The sequence below is a fragment of the Dama dama genome, chromosome 13 (genome assembly GCF_033118175.1).
Source record: "Dama dama isolate Ldn47 chromosome 13, ASM3311817v1, whole genome shotgun sequence".
Taxonomy (NCBI): Eukaryota; Metazoa; Chordata; class Mammalia; order Artiodactyla; family Cervidae; genus Dama; species Dama dama.
In genome coordinates this window covers 71,424,696-71,452,605 of record NC_083693.1, presented here as the reverse complement: position 1 = coordinate 71,452,605, position 27,910 = coordinate 71,424,696, and the positions used below count along the sequence as shown (strand labels likewise).

General features: G+C 57.2%; 1 protein-coding gene across 1 annotated transcript; it reads right to left on the bottom strand.

The window, feature by feature from the left end:
* Window positions 1–77: 77 nt before the first annotated feature.
* Window positions 78–27,074, bottom strand: HHIPL1 (HHIP like 1). Its single transcript, XM_061159402.1, has 9 exons — window positions 26,793–27,074; window positions 19,368–20,014; window positions 15,965–16,108; window positions 12,976–13,304; window positions 12,367–12,493; window positions 9,743–9,888; window positions 6,582–6,663; window positions 3,019–3,101; window positions 78–1,478 (listed from the first exon to the last, which is right to left on the bottom strand). Exons 1-9 carry the CDS (start codon window positions 27,072–27,074, stop codon window positions 958–960), a joined length of 2,361 nt encoding a protein of 786 aa, XP_061015385.1. The 3' UTR covers window positions 78–957.
* Between the last annotated feature and the right edge of the window lie 836 nt (window positions 27,075–27,910).

Sequence of the window (27,910 nt, the reverse complement as noted above, 5' to 3'; positions counted from 1 at the left end):
AACTGCAGGCCCGGGGCCCCGTCTCCCACCCCACCCCCAGCTTCCAGGCCGGGGCGAGTCAGAGAAGAGGCGGGAAGGAGGGTTTGTAAACAGTCATGTTGTTGGCACAGCCCTGGGTGACAGAGCATCAGTAGTTTCGCTGGGTCCATAGCCTGGCCGGCCCCTGGAGTGGGGCCGGAGGAAGCAGAAGGTTCCCTGGGATTTCACTGAGGGGCTGGGGTGGGGGGTGCAGATGAGAGAGGTGGCCCTGGCACAGACTTGAAAGTGGAGAGAGCCGAAGCCTCACCAGCGACCGCAGTGCCTGTACTGGCTGGGCCCAGGAGGCTTCTCCCTGAAGTCACCTAGTGCCCCCTGCCTGCCCTCCCCAGGGCAGCCTGACTCCCATCGCCCACAGGTCACCCATCTGATGACTTCCCTTGTCCCCACTAGATGCCTTCAGGTTCTCCTCCACAACTCTGACTGCCAGGCCACCGGTCCACATCCTTTGGGTCGCATTTCTCAGGCCATGGTCCAGCTGGTCTGCGGGCCTTCCACTCCCTTACCGAGCAGGGCAGTCCTGGTCCCCTTCCTCCATCCACCACCGGACCTCTATTAATGCAGCCAGTGGTCAGGTCCACCCTTGAAGGGCAGCTGCCCTCGGTGCTCAGGGCTGTGCTCCTGGCCTGCTGCTTGAGGTGCTTGGAGGTAAGATCACCTCCGCCCAGAACCAAGGCGCCCACAGGGACCACACCGACCCCCAGCACACACTCTGCCACTTCCGGGTAGACGCAGGGGCAGAAACACACAGGGAACACGTGCGCACCGCACACGCCTCCCACGCATCCACAGGACAGCGTCGCAGATGGGTCACCCCAGGCACCCGCCCCACGTTCCGCTCCACCCTCGGACCCCGGCGCACGCACCAGGCGCGCGCCCTGGGTGGAGGGGGCTCCCGGGCTCCGGCCGGACGATGCTCGCCTACAGATCGGGGTCCTCGCGGCTGCACACGACGCCGGCGTCCTCCTGGTGCCCGCAGTTGTGCGAGCCCAGGCCGGCGTGCGCGCACTCCAGCAGGTTGCGCTCGCTGCCCGTGCAGCGCACGTCGTCCAGCAGGATGGGCAGCGTGCGGCCCTCACCGAATTCGGCGCGCTTGGTGGCCCGCGCCGCGTACCGGAAGCCCAGCTGGCGGCACACGACGGCCGCCGCCTTGGTGTCCCACGCGTCGTCGCACACGGTGCCCCAGCGTCCCCCCGCGAACACCTCCACGCGCCCGCGGCCCGGGCTCAGGCCCGCCGGCCGCACCAGGCGCACTGCGCCGTTCGAGGGCTCGGGGTCGGCTGTGCCGGGCCGTCCCCGCCACCGCCCGCTGCCCCGACGGCGCCCGGGCCGCGGGGTGGGCCGTGCGGGCCGCGGGGTGGGCGCCGGCGGAGCGGCCGTGGGCCGGCTGCGGCGGGGAGCCTTGGTGGGCCGTGGGGTGCTCTCCGTCCTCCGGATGAACTCTGCACAGAAGAAGAGCGTGCAGTCAGAGGGACCCCGGCTGCCCCAGCCCACTTCAGGCCTCCACCCCGGAAGGCAGACCCCAGGGAAAGATGTCCTGGTTCTGCCCTCTACTCAGACCCTGAGAATGAGGTCCGGGACAGTGCTTCTGGGGTCACCCTGACCCCACAGGTGCCAACCTGGAGCTGGGGCTAGGGGCTTCTCGGGTCATTCTGCAAACCCTGCTGCTGCCTTCACTGCCCAGGCCGCCTTCCCCCACCTCTGGACACCGTCCTCCCCACCCAGGCTCAACCCTCATCAGCTCCAGGCCCTTCCCGGCCCGCCCCCACTCCCTCCAGCTCCTCAAGGCTCTGGGTCCCGGTGGCACCCCGCACAATTTCTCCCATGGGGCCTGGGACACTAAATGACTTCTCTGTCTGCCCCAGCTGGGACAGGGCCTGGTCTGACTTCTCCTGTAGCCCGGGCATCCAGCACAGAGCCGGGACCTCACAGAAGAGCAGAAAACTGCCTCATGAGTGAGTGGAAAAGGGCCAAGGTTTGAAACCAACTGTGGCTAGAATTAACTCCCACCCCGAACACCCAGCTCCCCCCTTCCCCCAAACTTCTTCTCCACGTGGTGGGGCACCCCTTTTCAGGACCAGGCACCCCCACCCGCCCTGCTGCCCAGTCTCCCCCTCTTCCTGCCCCCTCACCCCCAACTCCAGTCTGCCAACTGAAGACTTGCTAGGCACACTCAGCCCACTAAAGTATTTCCTTTGGCCCGCCGGGTGGTTTTTAAAATTATGAACTGGTTGCCAGTGTTTTCAAATCAGGAGATTGTGCAATAACAACCCAAGAAGGCAGGGAGCATATCTGCTTGCTCAGCGTTAAAGCCCCAGATTGAAGCACATACATGTGCTGGATGGACGCAAGCATGCGAATCCGGCTTGTCTTGAGAACTGGAAGGTCTGACTCCACGGGGTCTGTCTCCGTTCCCACGTAGCTTGAGCCCAGTGGAACAGCCCCTCCTCGGGGCATACCCTCTTCAGAGGGCCCCAGATCCCACGAGCGGTCACTGTGGCCTTGCCTGGCCCCTCCGGAGGATTGGCACCCCTTCCCTCCCCACGAAGCTTGTCAGAAACAGAACCGGCTTAATAGCAGACCTGGCCCAATCGTCCCCTCCACCAGGTGCCCTTGCGCCGAGAATAACTCTTTCCACTCTCGCTCAGATATAGATCTACCCCCCTTTCTCTGTCCCCCCTAGAACTCTGAGTGAACCTTGCCTGGGACCCCCTATTTCTCCCTTTGTCACGGTGGTTCTGACCGCCTGCAGCCCCTCGGAGCCACTTACCGTGGCCTGGGACTGACACGCACCAGGGGAAGGGAGTCTCAGGAGTTCCGTGCCCTCCGAGCGTCTGCTGTGCCCCAGGCACAGTGCTGGGCACAGTGAGTGAGCCGAGGGAGGGCATCCAGACCCAGCTAGGAGCATGCACATCTGGGGGGTGGGGGTGGGCAAGTGTGGGCTGCAGAAGCCCCCTGTGTCTCCCGTTGGCAGGCACTTACTTTCTTTGGGCACGAAGTGGATGAGGCGGCTCCTGACCTTCACCCGGGAGGGCTGGACCTGACACTTGCCGGGTGGTGCCCGTCTGCCGACACACAGGACGTCATGAGTCACCCCAGCCCCCTGGGAGCTCACCCTGAGTGTGTCCCTCCGGTATCACCCACCCCCTGCAGCCACTCACGAAGGGGAAGGGCCGGCGCGCTTTCAGACCTGGGCAGGTGTGAATGGTAACAAGGGTGGCCATTTACGGAGCAGCACCCAGGTGGCTCAGTGGCAAAGAATCCGCCTACAATGCAGGAGACCTGGGTCCGATCCCTGGGTCAGGAATATCCCCTGGAGAAGGGAAAAGCTACCCACTCCAGTATACTGTATAGTCCAAAGAGTCGGACAGGACTGAGCGACTTTCACTTTCACCCAGGTCGCTAAGTGGTAAAGAATCTGCCTGCCAATGAAGGAGACTCTGGAGACACAAGTTCGATCCCTGGGTCGGGAAGATCCCCTGGAGAAGGAAATGGCAACCCACTCCAGTATTCTTGCCTGGAGAATCCCATGGACAGAGGAGCCTGGCGGGCTACGAGAGTCGGACACAACAGCACACTCCTGCTGCACCAGCCTCCCAGGCCCCAAGAGCCCACCCCCAGGACAGGAACACCCCTGAACAGCCTGCCGAACACCCACTCAGGCCTCTGCCTGAAGTGCACAAGGGCCCCGGTGGCCACTTCTAACTCAGGGCATGAAGCGTCCTTGGGATGCGATCAAACGTCACGCTCCTCCTCCCCAGCCTGCTGGGTCTGACTCCTGTAACTGTCACTGCAGCCCCATCCCTGCATCTTACCCTGGCCCCCGACCCCACAGCCTTTGAGGAGGGTCTATCTCTGCCCCTCTGGTTCTGAGATTTCTGGTGATGCCGAATCAAAGGGAAAGGTTAAGTCGATCTGAAGAATAAAGCGGGGCGGGGAGAGAGCGCGCCTCGGGGCTGGCGGCAGAGCTGAGGAAACTGGGGGCCTTGGAGCGCCAGGTTGGAGAGCGCTGGGAGAGAAAAGAGCCTGAGAAGGGTTGCCAGGGCTCTGAATTGGGTCTCCTTGGACATCTTGGAGGGGCACAAGGAAGGAATGGAATCCCATTTTAATGAGCTTCTGGCCGTTGATCTGTGAGTCTTTGAATGGGACCGACCCTATTCTGGGACCAGCCCACGTGGGTCCAAGACTTCAATGGGTCCCAGGAGCACGAGGGGAAAGCCCAAGGGCTGAAGCAGCCACGTGACCCCGGGCGGCTTTCAAACAGCCCCAGCAGAAGGGAGAAAGCAAGGGGGGACCTGGGCCACCCCCTGCCCCCCGAGGCTGAAACACAGCCCGGTTCACATCCTTCTCCAAGCTGCAGAAAGGGTGGTTTTTCCGGCTGCTCTGAGCTCCAGATAATAGCCACACGCATCAGACCGACCCAGCTGGTTTTGTTCCTTAAGGAAATTATGTAAAAATTTTTTGTTTTGCCAAAGGGTAGGAGATGCACCCAGAAAAATCCCACAGTGGCTATGTTTGGGCAGAGGACCCCCACCCTACTCCCTCCACTTCCCATTTCTTCATTTTCCAAATGTTCTGGTATGTGGCCCCTCTGCCATATGTTGTGGGTGCAAAAACTTACGTGGATTCCAAAAGAGAAAAGTGCAAGGGATGAGAAGGGTCAGAGGGTGCGGGAAAGGGGAGTCTAGCCTCTTGCCTGCTCCTCTGACCCATGAGACCTCAAGCAGAGATCCCTAAGCCTCAAGTCTCTCTGTTGAAAGCAGGTCGTGAGCCCAGGGAGCCGCAAGGGACGCAGGATCAATCCCTGGGTCGGGAAGATCCCCTGGAGGAGGTGATAGCTACCCTTCCCAGGTGGCGCTAGTGGTAAAGAATCCTCCTGCCAATGCAGGAGATGCAAGAGACGCAGCTTTAGTCTGTGGGTCAGGAAGATCCCCTGGAGGAGGAAACGGCACCCAACTCCAGTATTCTTGCCTGAAAAATCCCTTGGACAGAGGAGCCTGACGGGCTACAGTCCATGGGGTCACAAAGAGTCAGACACAACTGAAAAGACTGATCTTGCACGCATAAGCCCAGAAGGATGCTGTTCAGACTAAAGGAGTTGGTGGGTCTCAGGCAGTATCTGGCATGAATTAGGTGATATTTCCTTAGAGAAGCATTTTTCCCTTCCAAATTGGAAATAACCTAAATGTCCAAGGGATGGATAAGGCGGTCATGGCACAGTGACTCAACAGAAAATTATGCGGCCATCAAAAACGAGCCTTCCGAGGGTCATGTTGCAACATGGAAATGTTTATGCGAAATAAGGACAGACCTACAAAAAAAATGCAAAGTTTGCATGTGTTCCTCCACAATGACAGCAATCCAAAGAGGGCCAGGACCTCAGAGGAGGGAAAGAAGCAAGCCCTTACGTTTTTCTTCATAGTTATGTCAATAACGAAGAGCTCTGTGCTTTCCACAAAACAGTGTGGTAAACGAGGAATGTCTGAGAGACGGTCATAGACCAGAGAACGCTAACGAGACATAGTAACTAAATACAACGTGGAATTCTGGATGGAATCCCAAAGCAAAGGACATGAGGGAAAAACCAGAGGAATCCTTTTTTTAAAAGTATGGCGGTGCCTGACTTTTTAAAAAGCGTGGCATTTAATGAAGAGTAAAGCACCAGTATTGGTTCATTAACTGTGATAGTGTTAGTTCTCAGTTATGTTCGACTCTTTGGGACCCCACTGATTGTAACCCACCAGGGTGCTCTGTCCATGGAATTCTCCAGGCAAGAATACTGGAGTGGGTTGCCATTTCCTTCTCCAGGGGATCTTCCTGACCAGGGAATTGAACCTGGTTCTCCTGCATTGCAGGAAGATTCTTTACCATCTGAGCCACCAGGGAAGTCCTTAATCATGACAAATGTATCATAATAATAGGGAATACTGAATGGTGGATATACGGGAAACTCTGTGCTATCGTGGCAACTTATCTGTAAAACAAACTGTTCTAAAATTTTAAAAAGAATTTTAAAAAGTGTGATGGTGGGGTCCATGGTTGTCAGTCCCCACTGGTATCTTTGGCACCTTTCTAAGGGTGGAAGCGTGCGTGCTAAGTTGCTTCAGCCCCATGGACTGTAGCCCGCCAGGCTATTCTGTCCATGGATTTTTCAGGCAATAATACTGGAGTGGGTTGCCATGCCCTCCTCCAGGGGATCTTCCTGACCCAGGGATCGAACCTGCACTCTGGCATCTCCTGCGTTGGCAGGTGGGTTTTTTTTTTGTTTTGTTTTTTTTTTTTTTTACCAATAGCGCCACCTATGAATACAGCTGGACTTTGAGGCTGACAGATAGGTTCTGAATCTTAGATATGCCCTTACCAGCAGTATGAGCTTAGCTAGTCACTTTCCCTCTCTGGGCCTCAGTTTTCTCTTCTGAAAAATAGGGGTGTTAATCACACCCACCTTCGGAGGCGATAGAGAGGGGAAATAAGGTAACAGAGGGGAGTGCTCCTGGCAGACAGAAGGAGCTCAGGCCCTCTGGGGGCAGGAGGCAGGTACTCACCTGGAAGGGTCGATCATCTTGTAGACCACCCCCCGCGCCACAGTGGCACTCGGCACGCCTGTTGACATGAAGTACAGCTCCCCTTGAAGGAGAAGCAAAGCAAACGGTGAGACAGCTGCCTGGAACACCATCTGGGCCAGCCCCACGCCCCCACCTCAGGCTCTGGGGTGCACCCCAACCTCAGTGAGCCAGGAGGGGAGATGCTCAAGGCCGGTGTACCTCTCCAGTCCCCAGAACGGGGAACTGAGGCTGCGAAAGGCATCCAGACGCATCCCGGGGTCTCTGCAGCACAGCCTCCTGGGGTGCTGGCCACTCTGCCCGCACCCACCCAGGCTCTGACCTCTGCTCGTGCTTCCTTCCTGGTGACCTCAGGGGCCCCCAGGCCCCACCCCTGGTCCCTGACTGGTCTCATGCCCAGCACACACACCTCTGAGCTCCCCACTGACTGCTTACTGGTGACCAGCTTCCACATTCCCCCACGGGCCTGCCTCGTAGGGCTGTTGTGAGGATAACAAGAGCATGGGGTACCTGCTCCATCAGTATGAACTATTACTGCCGTTGTTGTTATTGTCATTGGCACCCAGGGTCCAGGTCCCGCCTGGCCCTTGGGGACAGGGCTCCCTCTCTCTCCACGGAGCAGCAGGCACCTCCCAGGCCAGTAGCAGGGGCAGAAGAGTCTGAGGAGTCTCTGGTGTGAATCCCAGCCCCGGCACTTGCCCCACATGAGCTCTTGCAGCTCTGGGACAGCCCCCCTCAGCCTCAGTTGGTAGAGTGGAATTACGAGCACCTGGACCCTGGACACTCTCAGGGGAATTGAGTTCTCTGCTCTCTCCTCACCGGTATCCCACCCCCAGCCCTTGCTGCCACAGGTACAAATGTCCAAGAAGTAGGTTTCATTATTCTCAATGTAGAGATGAGAAAATAGAGGCTCAGAGAGGTCAAGTGACTTGCCCAAAGTCACACAGCTGGTGAACGGTTAAGCAAGCCTTGAACTCAGAAACATCTGCTGCCCCCAAGCCCACACTGATGTAGGACACATAGTAGCTGGGAGGCCTACACACACCTCACTTGTGCCTCAAAGTAATGGTTCAGCCATGCTAATACCTCCCATCCTTGTAAGAGGCAGCAAAGAGCTCTCCCAAGGATGGGGGCAGGGGTGGTTTCCCCAAGGAGAGGCTGAGACAGGCAGTGAGATGGGAGCTTAGAGGAAAGCATGACCCTGGTGACTGGTGCAGTCATGGAGGGCTGCATGATGGTGGTGTCTGAGAATCAAGACCCAGGAAACCTGGGGAAGTCTTGAAGGGGAAGGCACTTGAGAGGTGACCTGTGTAACTAGGTAACCCAGCTGTCACGGGAGCTGGGGGCTGGGGAGGGCAGGGTGCTGAGTGGTCAATGCCTTCTGACTCCTCCCTCCAGGGGCCCCAGCCCTACTTTGGTGGGGGTGGTGGGATAGAATAGGCCCACAAGGTGGATGCACTCTGTGGGAGGGAGCAGGGTCCCAGCAAGCTGGTCCCTGCTGGAGAGCCCACAGGCACAGCTGTGAACGTGAGCCGTCACTTCAGGCTCTGGGCTGTTTCCTGGAGAGAGGCTCTTGGGAGCAGCCTGGCTCCTCCCTGGCTGGGCAGCCCTCCTTGAACCTACACTCCAGGCCCTGGAGGAACTCGGGGTCCCTGCACATGCTGGCCCCTCGGCCTGGATGCACTTCTTCATCAGCTGCCTTTGCCTGACAGAGCTCCAGCTTGAGACCCTGCTCCCGGAGGCCTGGGTGGGGGGCGGGGGGGCAGGCCGTGTCCAGCGCCCCTCCCCCATCCCAATACTGGGCAGGAAAAGCCAGCCTCAGTTCCCCCATCTGTAAGGTGGCAGCACTGGACTGGGTGCACTGTAAGGCCCCATCCAGCCTTAATCTGGGGGAAGCCATGGCCCCCCAGCCCCGTGCACAGTCAGGGAGCCCTGATGGCACTGCCAAGCTCTGCCAAGGGCCACGCCGTCCTCCTCCTGGTCTCTACGGTGTGGACTGTCCCTGGAGGACACTGGGCCAGCAGAGGTCCTTGTTGTGCAATTTACAAGCATCAGAAGATCAAGCCGAGAGGCAGAGGCTGCAGGGAGCTGGGACAGTTTGCAGGCCTCAGCTCCCCGGCTCTCGGTGCCTTCAGAGGCCGCCTGCCTGAGCTCACCAGCATGCTGTCCGTCGGCCTGTCTGTCTTTGAGGCCTCCTCCTGGCTGTCCGTCCCTTGGTGTCACTCAGAAGGGCCCCCTGGGCCTGCCTCTGGGTCTGGGCTCTGTGGGGAGGGGGCACCGGGAAAGGGCACCCCCCCCTTCCAAAACATGTTAACCCCCTACTGACCAAAAGAAAAGGCTTTCAAGGGCCCAGTGGGCTTGAGGAGGGCAGTGGGGGCTGGGGCTGCCCTTTTGAAAACTTAAATTCTGACGGGTGTCGGTTCAACAAAGGTTTCCCAGACTCAGGCCTGGGGGCTCTGGGCACTGGGCCCTGCAGGGGGACACCTCTCGAAAGGCCCTTGGGAGGGTGTTGCCTAGTAACCTGGCCAAGCATCCACCAGGCCCCACTGGGGGCCCCTCGGCTTTTGTCCAGGGACAATCCGGGGCCAAGGACAAAGGCGGGATCCAGCCCCCAGGGTCCTTCTTCCTCTCCCCTCCCCCTCTGCTCCTGGCAATGAAAACACAAGCGCCTGAACAGGGGACCCACTAACAGGCAAGAAAGCAGTGCCCAGCTCTCTCCGAGGACAATGCGACTTCATCCATAGGCCCCAGTGCATTTGCCATCAGGAATCCAGGGTGCTGGGGGTCCCCAGGGAGGCACTCTCCCGCCACTTGCCTGCCTTTCCACCATCACACCCGTTCCTGGTCCCATAACCTCCCTGGACTCTTACCTGTGGGGTCACGTGATCCCTCCCAGTAACTCTGCCCATGGTGGGAGTAGGGGGCCACTGCTCCCACTTTCCAGATGAGGAAGTGGAAGCTCAGACAGGTGAGAACTGACACCCAGACAAGGCTCAAGACCTCTGAACATGTCACCCTCCAGCCTGAAGGTGACTCAGGCCTGAGATGCCATCCCGGGAATCCCAGGCCAAAAGGACCCCAGAAGCGGGGAGGTCAGTCCCAGGTAGGGGCAGCCCGGATGCAAAGGCCTCAGGAGCGCTCACCAGCCTCATCCTCGGCAAAGGAGATAATGTGTGGATAGTAGTTGTTGATGAGGCCTGGGAATGCGCAGGTCTGGCCACGGCCCATGCAGATCTCGCTGTACCGCCACTGGCCTGTCTCCAGGTTCTCCCGGAGGGACATCAGACGCCTGCAAAGGAGGATGGGCTGAGGGGTCCTGCCTGGCAGGGTGCCTGGGGGAAGCCCACCCACCAACCCATCCATCCACTCATCTGTTAGCCATGCAACCAGGACTGCACATAATATGCAGGGTCCAGTGCAAAATAAGCGTGCAAGGACCCTTGTTCAAAATGTACTAAAAGTTTCAAGATAGTGACGGCAGATCGTTAAACCGAGCGTGGACCCTTCTGAGCACGTCTGTGTAAGCGCACAGATCGCACATCCAGGAAGGCTGCCCTGAGTGCTGTCTTTACTGAGCACACCTGCTATTGGGTCAGCCGAGAAGTTTGTTTGGGTGTTTCTGTTAGATGTTACGGAAAAGCCCAAACAAACTGTTTGGCCAACCCAATACACAGCAGGAGAAGCCTGTGTGCTTAGTATGTGGGACCCCGTGGACTGTAGCCCACCAGGCTCTCCTCTATCCATGGGATTCTCCAGGCTAGAATACTGCAGTGAGTTGTCATGCCCTCCTCCATGGGATCTTCCCAATCCAGGGATCCACATTGCAGGCGGATACTTTACTGTTGAGCTGCCAGGGAAACCCAGGAGAACCATGTGGTGAACAAGACTGACTTGGTTTCAGCCTTCTCTGTTCAGTTCCAACCACTGACCAGCAGGAGGCAGTCAGGAGCTGGCTTCCGGTTCAAAGCCTCCGAGGCTGCATAGACTTGGGTGCTGCCTCCACTTGGGAGCATGAAATGGAGAATCTGGGGGTTTTTTTGTTTTTTGTTTTTGATGTGGACCATTTTTAAAGTAGTCATTGGATTTGTTATGGTATTGCTTCTGTTGTTTATGTTTTGGTGTTTCGGGGCCGCAAGGCACTTGGGATCTCAGCTCCCCACCAGGGATGAATCCATGCCCTGTGCAGCTGAAGGCAAAGTCATCACCACTGGACCGCCAGGGAATTCCCGAAGTGGAGAATTTGGCATCTTCAGAATATGCTGATTTTGTCCCTACTCCCTTCTACGCTTGTCAGTCACCTACGGATACTTTCAGGCCCTGCTTAGTTGTCCCCTCCTCCTAGAAGCCCTCCTGACTGCTCCTGTGCTGGGCTTTCCCAGACAGCATGGGCTCTCTGAGGCCAGACTCAAGTGGACCAAGTGAGACTCACACCTGGCTTGGGTGTGAGGTGTTCTTCAACTTTGTTGCTCTAGCCCTGGCATGAAGCCTGACCCAGCAGCGGAGCTTGGGAAGTGCCAGCAAAATTCACTGAACTTCTGTGTTCAGAAACACAGTGGCTTGGGCATTCCTGGGGTGGGGGTGGGGGTGTAGCAGAAGAGTAAAAGGAGAATTGGGGTAAAAAAAGAGAGGTTTCATCTAGACCCATTTTTCAGATGGGATAACTGAGTCCAGAGGGACACTCTCCAAGCTGGGAGAAGGACCCAGCCCAGGTCAAGGTTTTCTGTTAGCCCAGCTATAGACAAATGGCCACAAACCCACCCCAGTTCAGCAGCCTGCAAGAGGTAAGAATTCTGCCAACCTCAGGCTTCCTTGCTTCCTCTCTGAACAGAGACCCTGTTCAACTGCCCTTATGTGGAGAGGCTAGAGTGCAAATACTTAAGAACTGGTGATCCAGTGGTTAGGATTCCACACTTCTACTACAGGGGACCTGGTTTTGATCCCTGGTTGGGGAAATAAGATTCTTCAAGCTGCATGGGGCAACCAAAAAAAAAAAAAAAAAAATTCATTTCACATGAGGCTGGGAAGGTCCTGAGATCACCAGCAGATCCTTCCATTTTATTCATAAAACAAAACAACAACAAAACAAGCAGAAATTGGGCATGTTCTAGATTCTAAGTGCTGTATATGTATGAACAGGACTCAAATAGGCTTAGTAAGCAGGTACTATTATCATTTTGCAGATGAGGAAATTAAAGCTCAGAGAGGTGAAGCAGCTGGCTCAAGGTCACACAGCTAATAAGCACGCCAGGCTTTGGACACAGGTCATCTCAGCTATACTTTAAAACATCATGCCAGGTGTGTGGCTTCCCTGGGCCTCTCTGGGCCTCAGTTTTCCCCTCTGTACAATGGGAGAAACAGGTGTCATGAGGCTCTGTAAGCTCCCCTGGGGAAAGAGTCAGACCCACGTCAGACTTGGGAGGTATGGTCTCCAACCCCCTCTGAAACCTGTTTGGGATGTGATTTATCCCACCCCCCTTTCCCCCCAACACACCCACCCCCACTCTGGGGGCTCAGTGGGGGGAGGCAGCATGGCCACAGAGCATGGGAATCAGGCAGCAAGGCTCCATGGGGCCCAGTGGGCAGACCTCAGCTGGAGCCCCGGGTACCCTCTCTCCTGCAAGGTGACCTCTCTGGCCCATTGGCAAGCAGCGACAGGTCCTGGCTTCCAGGAGACGGATGACCCAGAGCCGTCAAAGGTGGTGTTCAGGTTCCCCGACCTTTCACCTCTGCGGTCCCTGACCCTCAGAACTGCTGTCGGGTCACTTACCCGCTCATGAAGTCTCCAAAAATGTAGAGGCCGTTCAGGTTGGGGTACTCGCAGCCCCGGTACACGTAGCCCCCAGTCACCGACTTGCCCAGTTTGTGCGGGTAGGCGAAAATCGGCAGCGTGTCATCTGCAGAGTGGGGAGACGCTGGGTGAGCCTGCCGGGGGTCCCGCCGAGGCTCCGTGGGTGGTCCTGAGTCCTGCCGGACCAGGGGGGTGGGAGGGCCCCAGGAGGGTCGGAGATGGGGCCCCAGAGAGTCAACGAGAAAGGGTGATGCTTAAAGTTTGTAAGGTGGGGAGAGGGCAAGGGTTTGCCAGGCAGGAAGTGATTTGGGGAGGGCGGCGGGGGAGCCATTCCGGAGGGAAGAGCAGGCTAGGGAAGTCCGGGTGGGCGCGCGGCTGGCTACAGACAGAGGTAAGGATGCTCATCCCGATGGGGAGGGGGGGGGGAATGGAGCGGGTTGTACCAGGATTGGGGGTCTTCAATGGCGCGGGGCGGTAGGTGAGGTTGGGGGGCCACCGAGGGAGGCGTGGGCGCACAGCCGTGGAGTGGGGGGTGGCAGATCTGGGGAGAGGGGTCCCCGGGGGCGCGGAGCGGGCGGGGGCGGTCACCGAGGGAGGCGTTGGCGCACAGCTTGCGGTCGTAGCACTCGTAGCCCTCGCGGGCGCGCCAGCCGTAGTTGCGGCCGCGCTCCACCAGGTCCACCTCCTCGAACTTGTTCTGGCCCACGTCGCCGCAGAAGAGGCGCCCGCGGCCCGCGCCCGTCGCCGGGTCGCCGCGGTCGAAGGAGCAGCGCCACATGTTGCGTACCCCGAAGGCGTAGACCTCCGGCCGCGCGGCGGGGTCGCCCACAAACGGGTTGTCCGGCGGGATGCGGTAGAGCGGGCCGCGCTCGTTGCGGTCCACGTCGATGCGCAGCACCTTGCCCAGCAGTGCCGATCTGCGGGAGAAAGCACCGACTGGGGCGGGGCTGGGGGTAGGGGGCCTGGAGCCCAAGGCCGCCCCAGGTGCAAGGCAAGCCTATGGGGCCAGAGACCCCAAGTTCAAGTCCTCAGCAGCCATGCACCGGCTGGGTAACCCCAATCATTCATTTGACATTATCAGACACCTTACCAGGCTCCATCCTAAGCGTTTGACTTACATACCATCTGTTGCTTTGTTTCATCCTCACAACAAATCTTTTAGGTTGTTGTTGTTTAGTCACTAAGTCATGTCCAACTCTTTCAACTCTCTGGACTGTAGCCTGCCAGGCTCCTCTGTCCATGGGATTTCCCAGGCAAGAATACTGGAGTGGGTTGCCATTTCCTTCTCCAGGGGATCTTCCTGACCCAGGGATCGAACCCTCCATCTCCTGCATTGGCAGGCAGGTTCTTTACCCACTGAGCCACCAGGGAAGCCCCAGTGTTTTAGGTAAGTGGGTGCTGTTGTGATCGCCATTTATTTCACAGACGGGGCAGCTGAGCTCAGAGAGGCCATAGAGCACCCCTAGTTGCCTCACCCCTCATAAATCGTAGGGCTGAGATCCAGCCCAGGTAGCCTGGCTGCAGAAACCCAAGCTCTTCACCGCACTTTCTGACCTCCCCAGGCCTTGGGGTTCTCTGCTGTAATATTAGATGGTTCCTCTATTTCCTTGCAGGACTGCGCTCCCGGGTGAAAATGATACTAGAAAGATGATGCCTGTTTACAGCTTACTTTCAGCAACAGGCATGCAGTAGGTGCTCATTAAGTGTTTGGAGAGTGAATGAATGAATAACTGCAATCAAAATCAAATGCACCTTTCCAGAGTACAAGGGAGGGCAGGGACAGAAGGCAGCAGATGTTAGCAGGAAACGGGAGGTGGGGTTTTTGCCTTCTCTCTCACACGCGCCCAGGGCCATCGCAGCAGGTCAGAGGGCCAAACAGGCCTCCGAAACGGTTCAGTTCACCCCACACTCTACACACACCATCCTGAACCCAGGCTCTGAGAGGGAACAACCTGCCAGTCCCCCAGGCAGCTCTGGACAGGAAGTGAGGTCCCTTCAGGTGCCCGGCAACATCGGCTTCCGGGGCCTGGGAGCGAGACCTCAGCACGTTCCCTCCAGAGCCAGGCGGAACAGGGCGCTGAGGCAGCCCGGACCTCCACGCAGCCGCTGGGGTGAGCGGCTTCTTGGTCTCATTGATTGCAGGACAAAAGCGACACACGATGGACTCTGCGACGTCCTCGAAGATGTGCAGCGTGGAACACACCCTCTTCATCTGTGACTTTTTTTTACAGTATTTATTCATTTCTTTGGTTGTGTCTGGTCTTAGTTGAGGCATGTGGGATCTTTAGTTTGGGCGTGGGAACTCTTGGTTGTGGCATGTGGGATCTAATTCCTTGATCAAGGATTGAACTGCACTGGGAGCAGAGTCTTAACCGCTGGACCACCAGGGAAGTCCCTTCATCTGTGATTTTTTGATGCACTTACTTACTGCAAGGTTTTCGCCTAGCATCTGTGTGCACTCCCTTTGGGCTGCTTTTTAAGGCAGAACTGGCTGGTCTGCCCATTTCATGCAACTGTGTACCCCACATTCTCACAGAACATCAACACCCAAGCATTTCCGCCATCATTAAAGACACCACACAAGTGTCCTCTTTCATGATGATAAAACGCTCTCCCCCGCCCCAGTAGCTGCCCCACAGTTAATCCCCTACTGTGGACTTCTAGGTTCTGCTCCAGAGAGTTCCTCTGACACTCTCCAGCCTGCTCCACACCAAGCTACAGATTACTCCCCGGAGCCCACACACCACGCTCCAGGCTTTGATATGTAAGTGGGCAAAACTCATAGCAGCAAAATAATGTTTTAAGTCTTGTCCAATTATCCACAAATCCTTAATTTCTATTTTCTCAACTTCATCTCTAAATACATCCCAAACATGAGAAAGCTGCAGTGGTTCTTACGCTGTCACATATGAAAGCTCAAGTCACAAACTGGGAACACTTTAATTACTGTAATCAACATCATATGCGCTGTTTTTACTCTTTGGGCTGAGGAAGGTTTTGTGATTTTGGCGGAGAGAATGGAGGAGGTTGCCCTGAGACTCCTGGGCATCCTTATCTATACACGTGAGACTATGTGTGTGTGTGTGTGTGTGTAAGGAAGGGAATGGTGGCAGGCCATCTTCTCAAGTCCAGAAATGAAGAACTGAGAGCAAGACTCTGCTTCAATTTTGGGGTCATCTCGGGTGACCCTTGGGGTAGAAAACCCACATGCCCATCCATACAGCCCTGCTCCAGCCAGCTCACAGTCCCCGTTTGGTCTGGAAAGCACCCCTTTCCTTCCTCTGGCTTCAGCAGTGCTGGGCGGACTTCAGAGAAAAATCTCATCTTCCCAGAGGCTCTGTGATGCCGCCTTTCAGGTACCCATCACCTTTATGCCTCATGACAAGCCTCCCCATGGAGATGATCATTATTCCTTTCTAACTGATAAAAGGAAGGCACTGGGTCCCCAGCTGGTTGGCTGCAGGCTGAGCTGGGACCCAAAGCCATTTCTATTGCCCTAGTTTCGTGGTTGAGGAAGTCATTCCCCCTCCAGGAGAGTACATAAACCAACCCACCCACCAACCAGATCAGAACATACTTGTTTTGGGCATTTCCAAACTTCCCAAAGGGGTCTCCGGCCATCCCACCATCTCCGGTAAAGATGTAGAGGTACCCATCATCCCCGAAGAGCAGCTGGCCTCCATTATGGTTCGAGGCTGGTTCTTCGATTTCCAGGATTATCCTAAGAGAAGATAAGCCATCCCACACACAAAGAAAATGTCAGTCAGAAACACAAAACAAGATCACAGCAATAAAACCTCCTCTCTCTTAGATGCCATTTCGTAGTTGGACTTTCCATATCCTCTACAGGAGGTGATTCTTATAAGGATCTGGCAGGCTAGGAAGGGATAATTCACTTCACTGTGCCAATGAGATCCAAGAGGCTCAGAGAGGTTGAGCAACTTGCCCAAGGTCACACAGCCCATAGACAGCAGAGCTGGGACAGGAACTCAGGACTTCTGGTTCTGGTCTAGTGCTTTTTCCACTGCTCCCCCACAACTAGCCCCTGCCTGTTAGGATCAAGTGAAACCATTGACCCAATCACTAGCACGACTGGTTTCTTCATCATCATAGCTCCCCACACACCAGCCACTTAAGCTGAGCACTTCTGACACAGTCCCTCGTTTGTTATGGTTGCAACTTCTAAGGAGGCGGGCTGGATGGTGTGGCCTGTGCTCAGCTCCACACTCACTTCTCAGTGACCTCCTTTACTGCCAGGGAATCTTCCACCACACTGCCAGTCAGCTAGCTTCCAGTTAGGGCTTGCCAGGAGAGGGTGGCAGGCAAGGGGAAGGGAGGAGCCACATGTCCCTGGTTTTTGGCGCTGCCTCCGGAAGCAATGGTTGCAGGAAGGGCGACAGCGCCTGGTGAATGTGGACTCCTGGCGTTCTGCCCAGACATCTGGGTACCAGGAGGGGCGAAACCCAGCAGCACCAAGACCTTTTTGCCTTGTGTTCCCCTCGCTTCTCACAAGAACTCATCTCTAGGGAACTTGACCCTCTCCTTTTCCTTCTCCAGCCCTCCCAATACCTTTGTAGCCAACTCCCTGTATTAAATTCCCTTTGACCAAAATGCTTAGGCTAGTTTAGGTTTTCCAGGATTGGCGACTGACTGGCCAATCCTTTATTAATGCAGATAGGAAACCTGAGATACAGAAATGTCAGGTACCTTGACCCCAGGACTTTGGACCTTCAGAGCCAAGACCAGAAGCCTTTCTATTGTGAGACCAACACACATGACATGGGGGCCACACACAATCCCCAAACCGGGTCCTCCACGGAAAGGACAGCCCCGACTGTTGGACATCCCTCTCCCATTGGGATCCTAGCCCTGAGAACAGAGACTGACAGCTGACCACTCGTTCCTGGCTCTGCCTCGAGCCAGCCACGCCTACCTCCTCCCCTGCAAGAGTCAGGTTCTAGGCTTGAACTGCGAGGTCCCCAGAGGACCCTTGCTGAACCCTAATTCTGAAATATGTTCATCTGTATATTTTGTGTTCCACCTTCAGTCTTCATCAGGAATCCATTTTTTAAAGTCACCATTGAAGTCACATCCATTCTGTCCCTCTGTCTTCCCTCTGTGAGATTCACATGACAAACCTGGCCTCTCTTGGAGAATCAGTTGTGTGGCTTCATATATGATAACGAGAATTATGCTTTCCATTTTTGTCTTGGCTGCCAGGAAGCTCACAGGCAAAATCTATTAATACATTAGATTCTCACATTAGCCAGTTTGATTCCTTCTTTTTATACTTTCAATGTCAAGAGTTTACAATTTTATCAAACACATGATGTGCTATTATTTGCTTATTTGCCCTCAGATCAGCCCTGGTCCTCCCCTTACCTGCTCTCTGCTTCAGAGGGCCAGCTCCTACAAACTACACTTCCCATGCTCCTTAGCTAACTGGCCTCCAGCTAGGTTCAGCCAAGGAAAGCATTGGCAGGAGACTGGAGTTGGGGGGGAGAAAGTGAAAGTGTTAGTCGCTCAATCATGTCTGACTCCTTGCGACTCCATGGACTGTAGCCCGCCAGGCTCCTGTCCATGGAATTCTCCAGGCAAGAATAGGAGAGTGGGGTGCCATTCCCTTCTCCAGGGGTCTTCCCAACCCAGGGATGGGAACCCTGGTCTCCTGAATTGCAGGCAGATACTTTACCAGCTCCTACAAATTACATTTCCCATGCTCCTCAGCTAACTGGCCTCCAGCTAGGTTCAGCCAAGGAAAGCAGGAGATGGGTGGGGGAGGATTCAGGGGTACTTCTTCCTCCCCCCTCTCTCTCTCGGCTTCAGGCAGTGTCTTGGCAGTAGCTGCACCTCTTCCCTGGCTCCAGCTGCCCCCACCTAGGCCCACCATGGTTCCAGCTCCTACCCAGCGGCCCCAGCTGAGGGGCTCCAGGAGCCCTGCCTCTCGCAGTCCAAGAGGTGAAGTCAGCTCCCTTCAGTTGCTGAACTCAGGGTTGCCTCCCTTCTCCCCCGCCTCCCCCCCACTTCTCATTCATCATTTCCAACACCTGAGGAACTAATTCCCAGTATCAAATTCTGCCTATTTGAATTACCTGGCACGGGACTTATTTTCCTATTGGAGACAGATTATGTATGCCCTTCACGCCAGGCTAGGTCAAAAATTGTTCGTCGCTCAGTCGTGTGTGACTCTTTGCGACCTGGTGGACTGCAGTCCGCCCCCCACCCCAGGCTCCTTTGTCCATGGAATTCTTCCAGGCAAGAATACTTCTCCAGGGGATCTTCCCAACCCAGGCATCAAACCAGGGTCTCCTGCGTGGCAGGCAGATTCTTTACTGTCTGAGCCACCATGGAAGCCTGTGTATATCATGTGCATATTAAGCCCTGTCATACCTGTTTTGAAAACAGTTGGAGCATAACTAATACCCAAAGAGCAGGCTGGGTATTGGGAGGAGCAGAAGCCTGGAGGCAAAGAACGGATAAACCCGCAGTTGGGAGGGTGGGAAGGAGCAATTTGCCTGGGGGTGGAGTGTGGAGGTGACAGGTAGGAGGTGGGGGCCAGCCAGGTGAGAATGGCCCCTCTGGGCCAGAGCTGGGCAGGTGGGAGCAGTGGATTGGGCCTGGGAGGGAAGCAGACAGATCAGAGTTCCAGCTCTGACACTTCCTAGCTGTGTGACCTAGCAGTCCCTTCACCTCTCTGAGCCTCCACTTCCTCATCTGTAAACTGGGGCTGTATGAGAACCAAATGAAAGGAACCATCTAAAGTACCCGATCCATGAGCTGGACTCAAGTCTCCGTGATGTCTGTTTGGCAACTGCCCCTCCCCTGAACTCCTAGGGGACTCAGCCCCCTTACTAGGTGTGACAGTCAAAATATTTCACACCCCTCGGGGCGCAGCGCAGAGCCAATGGACCACTGCTGGTGCGCTGCCTTGCCGGATCTCAGCCCCGCCCCCTCCCGGCCTGGGCTCCCGGGGGAACCACCTCTCCGAGTCGTGGTCCACAGCGTTGACGTCATCCTCCGAGACCCTGAACTCGCTGATGCGGATCCACTCGTCGAAGCCGACGCCCACCGAGTAGTAGACGTAGAGCTTGCCGTTGTGCCGGAAGCTGGGGTGGAAGGCGAGGCCCAGGAAGCCCCGCTCATCACCCTCCCAGGGCGAGGTGAGCACGGCGCGGCTGATGTTCAGGAAGGGCTTCTCCAGCCGCGAGCGGTCGGGCAGGTAGACCCACACCAGCCCCAGCTGCTCGGCCACGAAGAAGCGGTGGGTGCCGTCCCGGGCATGGACCATGGCCACGGGGTTGCGCAGCCCGTTGGCCACCTCCTCCAGGCACAGCTGCAGGCAGCCCTCGGCGTCGGCCACCACGCGGCCCAGGTTGGAGTTGAGGTTCTCGTTGACCAGCAGGCGCGGGAAGCAGTAGTCGGTGTCGTCCAGGGACAGCGAGCGGCACAGCTTGGCGCGGTTGCCCTCCAGCGCCCAGAGCTCGCGGTCCGGAGACAGGTGCCGGAAGAGGCCCCGGCACGTCTGCCACATGTCCAGGCAGTAGTCCTCGCAGAGCCCGGGCACCGTCCGCAGGGGCGTGGACGGGTCCTCCGCGTCGTAGAGGTGGGCCGCGTAGGGCGAGCATTCCTGCAGAGACAGGCACGCGCAGGGGTGCTCTGGGGTGGGCTTACCAGCCATGTGACCACGGGCGGTTCACCCCATCTCCTAGAGCCTCAGTCTGCTGATCTGTAAAATGGGAAGACGCCATCTGTCCATTCTACCCACTGTCTCGACTACAGCGCCAGCTCCAGGGGGCCTGCATCTCCTCACCTTCCTCCTTTCTCTTGCCTTGATGCTTCTGTTAGAATAACCACACTATGACTGCTCCTGCTACTAACAACATCAGGAGCTACTCTTAAGCACCTATTGTCTGCCAGAAAGGATCTGAGGCATTTTAATACATTTTTTCTTTTAGTTATTAAAAAATATATATATATATATATATATATATATATATATATGTATGTATGTATTTGGCTGCACCGGGTCTTAGTTTTGGCCCTCAAGATCTTCAGTTGTAGTAGTGATCAGGCTTCCCTGGTGGCTCAGATGGTAAAGAATCTGCCTGCAATGCAGGAGACCAGGGTCTGATCCCTGTGTCAGGAAGATCCCCTGGAGAAGGAAATGGCTACCCACTCCAGTACTATTGCCTGGAGAATTCCATGGACAGAAGAGCCTGGCGGGTTATAGACCATGGGGTCCCAAAGAGTTGGACACGACTGAGTGACTAACACATGTGAACTTTTAGTTGCAGCATGTGGGATCCAATTCCCTCACCAGGGATCGAACCTGTGGCCTTCTGCATTGGGAGCGCAGAGTCTTACCTACTGGATCACCAGGGAAGTTCCACTTTCTCTTTTAATATGCTGCCTCCACCCTATACCTCCATGATTCACTCCACTTTTTTTTTAGATTCCTACTCAAGGGGCACCTCCAGGGAGGTCTTCACTGACCACCCCATCCATCACCCCCATTTCCTCCTGGCCTCTGTTTTGGCTTAAAACAGAAAACCATAAAAAAACAAACACTGTAACGTTCCCTGATAATATAATAAAAACCAATGGGTTTACATGTTTATTGTCTGCCTTCCGCGGAACCTAAATTCCGCGAGGGCAGGAATTTTGCCTGCGTTGGTCCCTGTCGTATCCCAGAGCCTGAGATGGTGTCTGGCATATAGGAGGCCCATGGTGAATACCTAGGCACCATGCTGGACACTGATTCACCCTGAGCAGCCCTGTGTGGGAGTCAGTGCTCCTCCCTCCATCGTTTAATCCCCACAAGAGCCCACGACGGGGCGCTCCCTCCTGCACATGGGGAGACCGAGGTGTGGGTCCCCCAGTGTCACTCAGCACCATTCGGTGAGCATGGAGGATGTGGGTTTGGTCTCAGGTGGACTCCCTCCCCCCAGCACCAGGGAGGTGACGCGTGTACACATGTGAGTACCTTGATTACACTCCTGCCCCCACGTCCCCCTGGCCACCAGGACCTTCCTCCTTCCCTCTGACCTTGGGTTCGGCCCCTCCAGGCGGGGCCCTGAGCCTGTCCCCTGTAGCCAGACCAGATTCTCTGTGAGATGAATCAGATCCGCTCCTCCCCTGCTCCCCCTCCCCTCCAGCACCTCTTCAGACCCTCTTGACCTCGCTGGCCCCTTTTCCGGCTCTGCTAGGCTGTGACTCCACCGGGAAATATCCAACAGCTATGGTTCCCGCCTCCGCTGCCCCCTGGGGGCTTCCCCATTGATGAGACACTTGGGACCCCACTCAGCACCTGGGTGGGCAGGATCTGGAATGCGGAGGAGTTAAGGCCTGATGTGGCAAACCTTGGGCCCCTGGGAGCAGGAAGCTGATGGAGAAATTGTTCTGTTTTCCTCTGGGCTCACCCCCGCCCCTCCCTGGGCCACATCTGATCTGCCATCTATATGGTTTCTCGGACCCGTGGTCTTGCCAGCTCAAGCATCAGTCACATTTGGCAACAGCCAACTTGCAACTGCATCTTTGATGGGTCTCCCTCTGCCCCTGGTCACTCCTGCTGGCATGGTCCATTCACCCTAAGAAGGAAAAAAACCCATGAACTATGGCCCAGGTTCTGCTCCCTGAGAACCCAGGTGGAGACAACCAACGTGACCAGGCCTCTCCCAGCTTCGAGATCCAGAACCCACCATTTGAGAGCTGAAAGCCCCCTCCCAACCACCACCCCCCAACCCAGAGCAAAGGTCTCACCACTCCAGGCTCTCTAAGGCCATCTCTCAGCTAGAGCCTCTGACGGAGCCTATTTAATTGTGTCTGTGTCTGACAGCCCCCACCCTCCATCCCCCACCCCACCATTAGCTCACCAGGCCAGGGCCTGTGGGTCTGACTCAGCCCCGGGCCCCCGGAAGCCTCCGGGGATGCTCGTCCCCCAGTAGGGGAGGCACAGACAGGCCCACGCGGCCCGCTCCCAGGCAGGGCCCAGCTGGGCTCCCACCGGAGGCCCCCAGGGGCCGTGGGTGGCAGGCTGCCCTCTTGGCTGGGTTCTCAGGCTCCTGGCCAGAGGCCACACCCTCCTTTTACACGATTGTGGCTTTTGGCCACGCCGTTGGCCTGTCCTCCTGGCCTGTCTCCTGCTACCGTGGGGCTGAGGGCCACTGGGTGACGCGCTTGTGGTCTGCTGAGCACCGTCTTGGGCCCAGACGGGGAGGCCGTGTTCCATGTGTTCCAGACGGCCCGGCCCTGGCCTGTGTGCGTGCCCCCTCTCTCACATTGCCCCTGGAGGCCCCGTGAGTCCCGCCAGCAGCTGTGTGTGGACCAGGGAGGGTCTGTGTGCACACACAGCTCATTTCTGCTTTGCGAGGTAGGGTCATGGTGATTCCTACTATATACGAGAAGCTGAGGCGTCAAGAAGGCCACAGGCCAAGAAGTGGCCAAGCCACGGCTCAGAACCAGATCTTAGGACACCCAGACCAGGGCTCTTTTCAGATTACTCAACGGAATTTCATTCAACAAGTGTTTACTGCCTTCAGACTCCGTGCCAGGCACTGTCCTCGGCTCCAGAGACAGTGGGCAGCAAAATAGACTTCTGCAAGCCAATCTGAGTGCCCTCCACGCACCAGAACCCAACCCACGGGACTTCCCTGGTGGTCCAGTGGCTAAGACTCCACACTCCCAATTCAGGGGGCCCAGGTTCCATCCCTGGTCAGGAAACTATATCCCACATGCGACAACTGACATCTCATGCCACAACTAAAATTCTTGTGTGCCACAACTAAGAGCTGGCACAGCCAAATAAATAAACAGCAAACAAAAAAAAGCAGCTGGCCTCACAGTGGTCAGTGGGGGGAGGCAGCAGAAAACTCATGGAAAACCAACCCAGTATCACATTGCTTAGCTGTCTGTGCCTTTCAGCACGGGGACAAACAGCCTGCCCACATTACTGCCCAAGGTTGCCTCTGTGCGGTTGCTGACACTCATGACCCACGCCCAGAGTCCCAAAGGCTTCTTATGTCCATCGTGTCATCTACTCTTTAGGAAGACTGAGTCTTTTTTTTTTTTTTTTTTTTGGTTGTGCCACGTAGCTAGTTCCTTGACCAGGGATCAAACTCTCAGCAGTGAAATCACAGAGCCCTAACCACTGAACCCCCAGAGAATTCCCCAGGAAGACTGAGTCTTTGTAGACAGTATTCACTTGTAGGACACTCCCTCCTTGCCCACTTTTGCATCTGGCAAACTCCTATGCATGCCTCAAAGCCCAACTCAGTAGCCTTCTCTTACACCTCTGTCCCCTGACTCCCCCGGACCTTGTGGATGCTCCTACCCCTCTCCATCCACATCTCAGACACAACATTCACCTAAATGTAGTTCTGTAGCTTGCAGCGGGAGCTCTCTGTTTCTGCTGTCACCTCCCCATTGTTCAGGTGGTCTGCTTGACTAGGACTTAGTTATCTCTTTTTGTGTCTGTCCACCCGCAAGGCTGTGGGACCCTTCAGGGCAGGGATCCCAGGGCCCAGCACACAGCGAGACTTCAAGAAGGCAGGCAATATGGCAAAGTGATTAAGAGAGGAGTTCTGGAGTCAGAGCACACGGGAGACTAAGTCTACCATTCCCTGAGCGACCTTGGGCAAGTTTCTTAACCTATCTGTGCCTATGTCCCCATCTATAAAAGGGAAAAAATTTTCCAAGAGAAATAAACTGAAGCACAGAATTATTGGGAGAAATAAACTGAAGCGATACATGTGTTTTCTGAGTAAGGGCTCAAACAATATGGACGATTCAGAGGCAGCTCAGTGTTCCCTCCTCCAGGAAGGCTTCCCTGACTTTTTCAGGGCAAGCTCTGCCTCCATGGTGACCCGTGGGGAGCCTTTGGCCCATTCTGATAAGTGTCTCTGTGTCTCCTGAATTGAACAAGGAGACTTTTGAGAACTGGGTTTGTGACTGGCCAACTGCCCCTGGGCCCAGCACCCCGCACAGGGCCAACTCCTGACAGGCTCCGAAGCACTGTCTGCCCAGGGGCTGCACTTACAGAGCGTGTTGTGCACAGACTTCTATCAGAAACCAGGCGTTGATGACGTGGGGTACTTAGAGGCCATCACGGTCACATGGAAGTTTGTTGCATGGACTGGCTCTAATCAACCTGGAACCTGAGCTACCACATGTCACAAGCTCTCTCTTCTCCTTCCTACGACATCAGACGGACCAGGGCAAAGCCTCAGGAAAGGGTCTGAAGGGGCTGGGAGGAACTACTGCCCTCTGGCTAGGTAGCCCTCATGGGCGTCTGGAGGAGTCGTGGGTGTCAGATGGGCGTATGTTCTGGGGGGACTGTGGGCACAGGCATGGTTTCATGGTCTCTTTCGCCATCAGAGTCCAGGCAGATGTGAGTGCCTGAATTCCATCACTGACTGAAACTCGTAAACAAGGCACCTCGGCCCCCTCCCCTGGTGGAAATCAGGAGGTGCTGAGTCCAGACACCGCCTTGGCTTGCTGGGAACACTGTCCCCAGTCCAGCACTCTCCCTCCCTCCCACGAGGCCCTCCAGGGAAACCATGATCCAGCCCCTGCTGCACTCTCCAAGCTCGCTCCAGACATGAGGTCACTCCCAAGACGCCCAGGGTGAGATGCTAGCAGCCATTCTACCACAGCTTGCTCAAGGCCAGGCCATGCTGGGACGGCTCCCAAGGACAGAGGGGAGCCTCCTACCAGGGGGAGGGTAGCGGGACTGGCCCTTCCCTTCTTCCTTCGCAGACCTGCCTACCTTCAGTGCCCTGCTGAGCCTGGAACATAGTAAATGCTCAATTAAAGCAAAAAGGCAAAAAAAACCACGGCATGGATGCATGAACTCTTTCACGTGACTGACACGCAAAGATCACAGAATCTGATCCTCTAAGGCCCCCAGATTGGCGAGGGAGGTGGGCGCTTGATCGCACCATTCTTGCTCCCCTGAGATGCCCAGTGCGGGGGCTCGGGGGAGTCCACCAGTAGAGAGAGCCCTCCCAGCCCCTCTTATTTCTTGCTGAGATGACGGCTCACTCACATGGGCAGTGAGTGTGGGCCACGCATCACCATGGCCACTTCCGGGTTGTATGATCACCAGGCCAGTCCCTGCCTCTCCGGGCCTTCCCTGAGTCAGCCTCTGGGCCCCCCTCCGTCCCCGCTTGGGGCTGGGTGGCCACCGGGGACCAAGGAGGCTCTAGAGAAATCCAGGCAGAATGGCTCACTGAGCTCTGAGTGTGTGTCATTCAGTCTTCATGGCAAGCGGGGGTGGGGTGGGGGGAGGGCGGGGAAACTTAGACCTCCCCCAGTGTAAACATGATGCAACTGAAGTGCAGTGATGACCTGTCCGGGGTTGCAAGGCCGGGAAGTGGCAGAGCCAGGATCAGACCCTAGCACGTCTGAATCCAAGCCAGCGCCGGGTGGCCCCGCCCCTCCCACCAGCACCTGCCCCTGACGACAGAAGGCTAGGACTCTGTGCTGGTAGACAGGACCACTCCACCCACGGGTCCTCTCACTGCCCGGGGCTGGGCCAGGGCCAGCCTTTGGACTTCTCAGCCTTGACCCATTACCCACCAGGGGTTGGGGTCATCAGGCACTCTGGAGTCAGGAAAACGAACAACTGAGGCACAATCTGGTGTGAGGAGAAGCCCGGGTTCAGCCCTCAGAGGGGGGATGGGGGCCAAGAGGCTTCACCAAAGGGATGTCTTGGGTGGTCTCCGAGGATGAGAGAGTTCACGTTGGGTGGGAGCACCATCCCAGGGAGAGGGCACAGCACAAACCTAGGGGGTCTGGAACCGCCTGGCACAGCTCACTACCGGGGTCACCCAGGATAGGAGACCCAGGGCGTGTCAGGGTCCCACAATACGGAGGGGCCCTCAGACTGCTCCTTCAGGTTGGGGGGAATGGCCCTCATTGGGAGCGGGGTCCCTCACACCCCTCGACAAACCCAAGCCCAGCGCGACGATCATGCCCTCTGCAGGGGTCGGTGGGCGCCCAAATCTCCCCGGGGGCAACGCAAGGGAGCTCGGAGCAGGACAAAAGCTTCCCATCCTGGATCTTGGACAAGGGCAGGGCTCTCCGGGGCCGGGGCACTGGGGGCATCTTTAGGCGGTGCCAGGACAGAAGAGCCCCCCAGACTCGGAGGGAGCAATGATTTCATCAGGAGGAGAAACCGAGACCCAGAGAAAACCTAAGTCACAAAGTTAGTGATGGCAAAGCCCACAGCCATCCCAGGATGCCCGACTCCCCGCCCCCTGCCGAATGACTCCCGCCCGGGGGCCTCTGGCTCCGAAGCCCGATGCCCAGTCTCGATCCTCCTCGCCCAGTAGGGTTGCCACCGCCGCCACCCTCGCATCTGGGACCGAGGCCCCGGGCGCGCGCCCTCCCGCCGCGCGTCCGCTCACCTGGCAGAGCAGGTCGAGCGCGTAGCCGGCGCACTCGGCCCACATCGCGGCGTCCACGCGCGCCGCCACGGCCCCGAAGCGCCGGGCCAGCGCCGCGTCCTGCTCGGGAGTGCAGCAGCCGAAGGCCGAGTACTGCGCGCAGAAGCGCAGCGGCTGCGGCGGCCGGAAGGGCGGCCTGAAGTCCAGGCACTGCGGGTGCGCCGCGGCCCCGAGCGCCCGGAGCGCCAGCAGCGCCAGCAGCGTCCCGGCCCCGGCCCCGGCCCCGGCCCGCCGGCCCGCCATGCCGCCGCCCCGCTCCGCCCCGGCCCGGCCGGCGGAGGAAGAGGCGGAGGGAGGCACCCCCGGCCCAGTGCGGCCCGCGAGTAGCCGCCGGCCGCGCCCTGAGCGCCCGCCTCCCGCCCAGCCGGCAGCCTCCCGGGACGCCCGCCCCGCAGAGCCTCGGGCTGGGAGACCTGGAGACCTCCCGTGCTAGGAGGTCACCTCTGGCCCGGGACTGAGCGCCGAGGGGCGCGCAACCTCCTGGGTCGGGAGTCTTTCCGATTACCGTGGCGGTGACCTGGCCTCCTGGGGCTGGGTGCGGACTGCGTTTCGCCTTTTCATCTGGGATGCAGCTGTCTCCCCCCGGGGTTTTTAGCCCAGGAGGTGCGGGAGACTCTGACTGGGCGAGGGGAGGGACACCATGGGGCCCGTGGTGGAAAATCTCACAAAATCACTTAAAATGGGAGCACAGTCATGTAAATGGGTGGTTTCGCTGCCCTGGGACTCACAAGGTGGGGAGGGAGGTTGGGGCCGCCTCAAGAATCCACCGTGGACCCCACCCCAGGCTTCTTCCCCTTCTCCTCTCCTGGGCAGCTGACTCCGGACAGCCTGGCACTGCAAGGCCTCCTCCCTCTGGCTCTTGCATACCGCCTGGGTGGGCCTCCACTGTCCACCCTCCAGCTTGTGCTGGGCATCACCAGCCGGGTGTTGGGAGGGGCATTCGCAGCAGCCCTGTTCCTCTCCCTCCTCCCCATCAGCTCCACACCACAGAGCCCTAAAGGTTTTTCAGAAAGGCAAAAACCATGGGGGTCCTTGCCCTGCTGACCAGGCCTGAGGCCTCTCAGAGCCCAGGGTAGCGG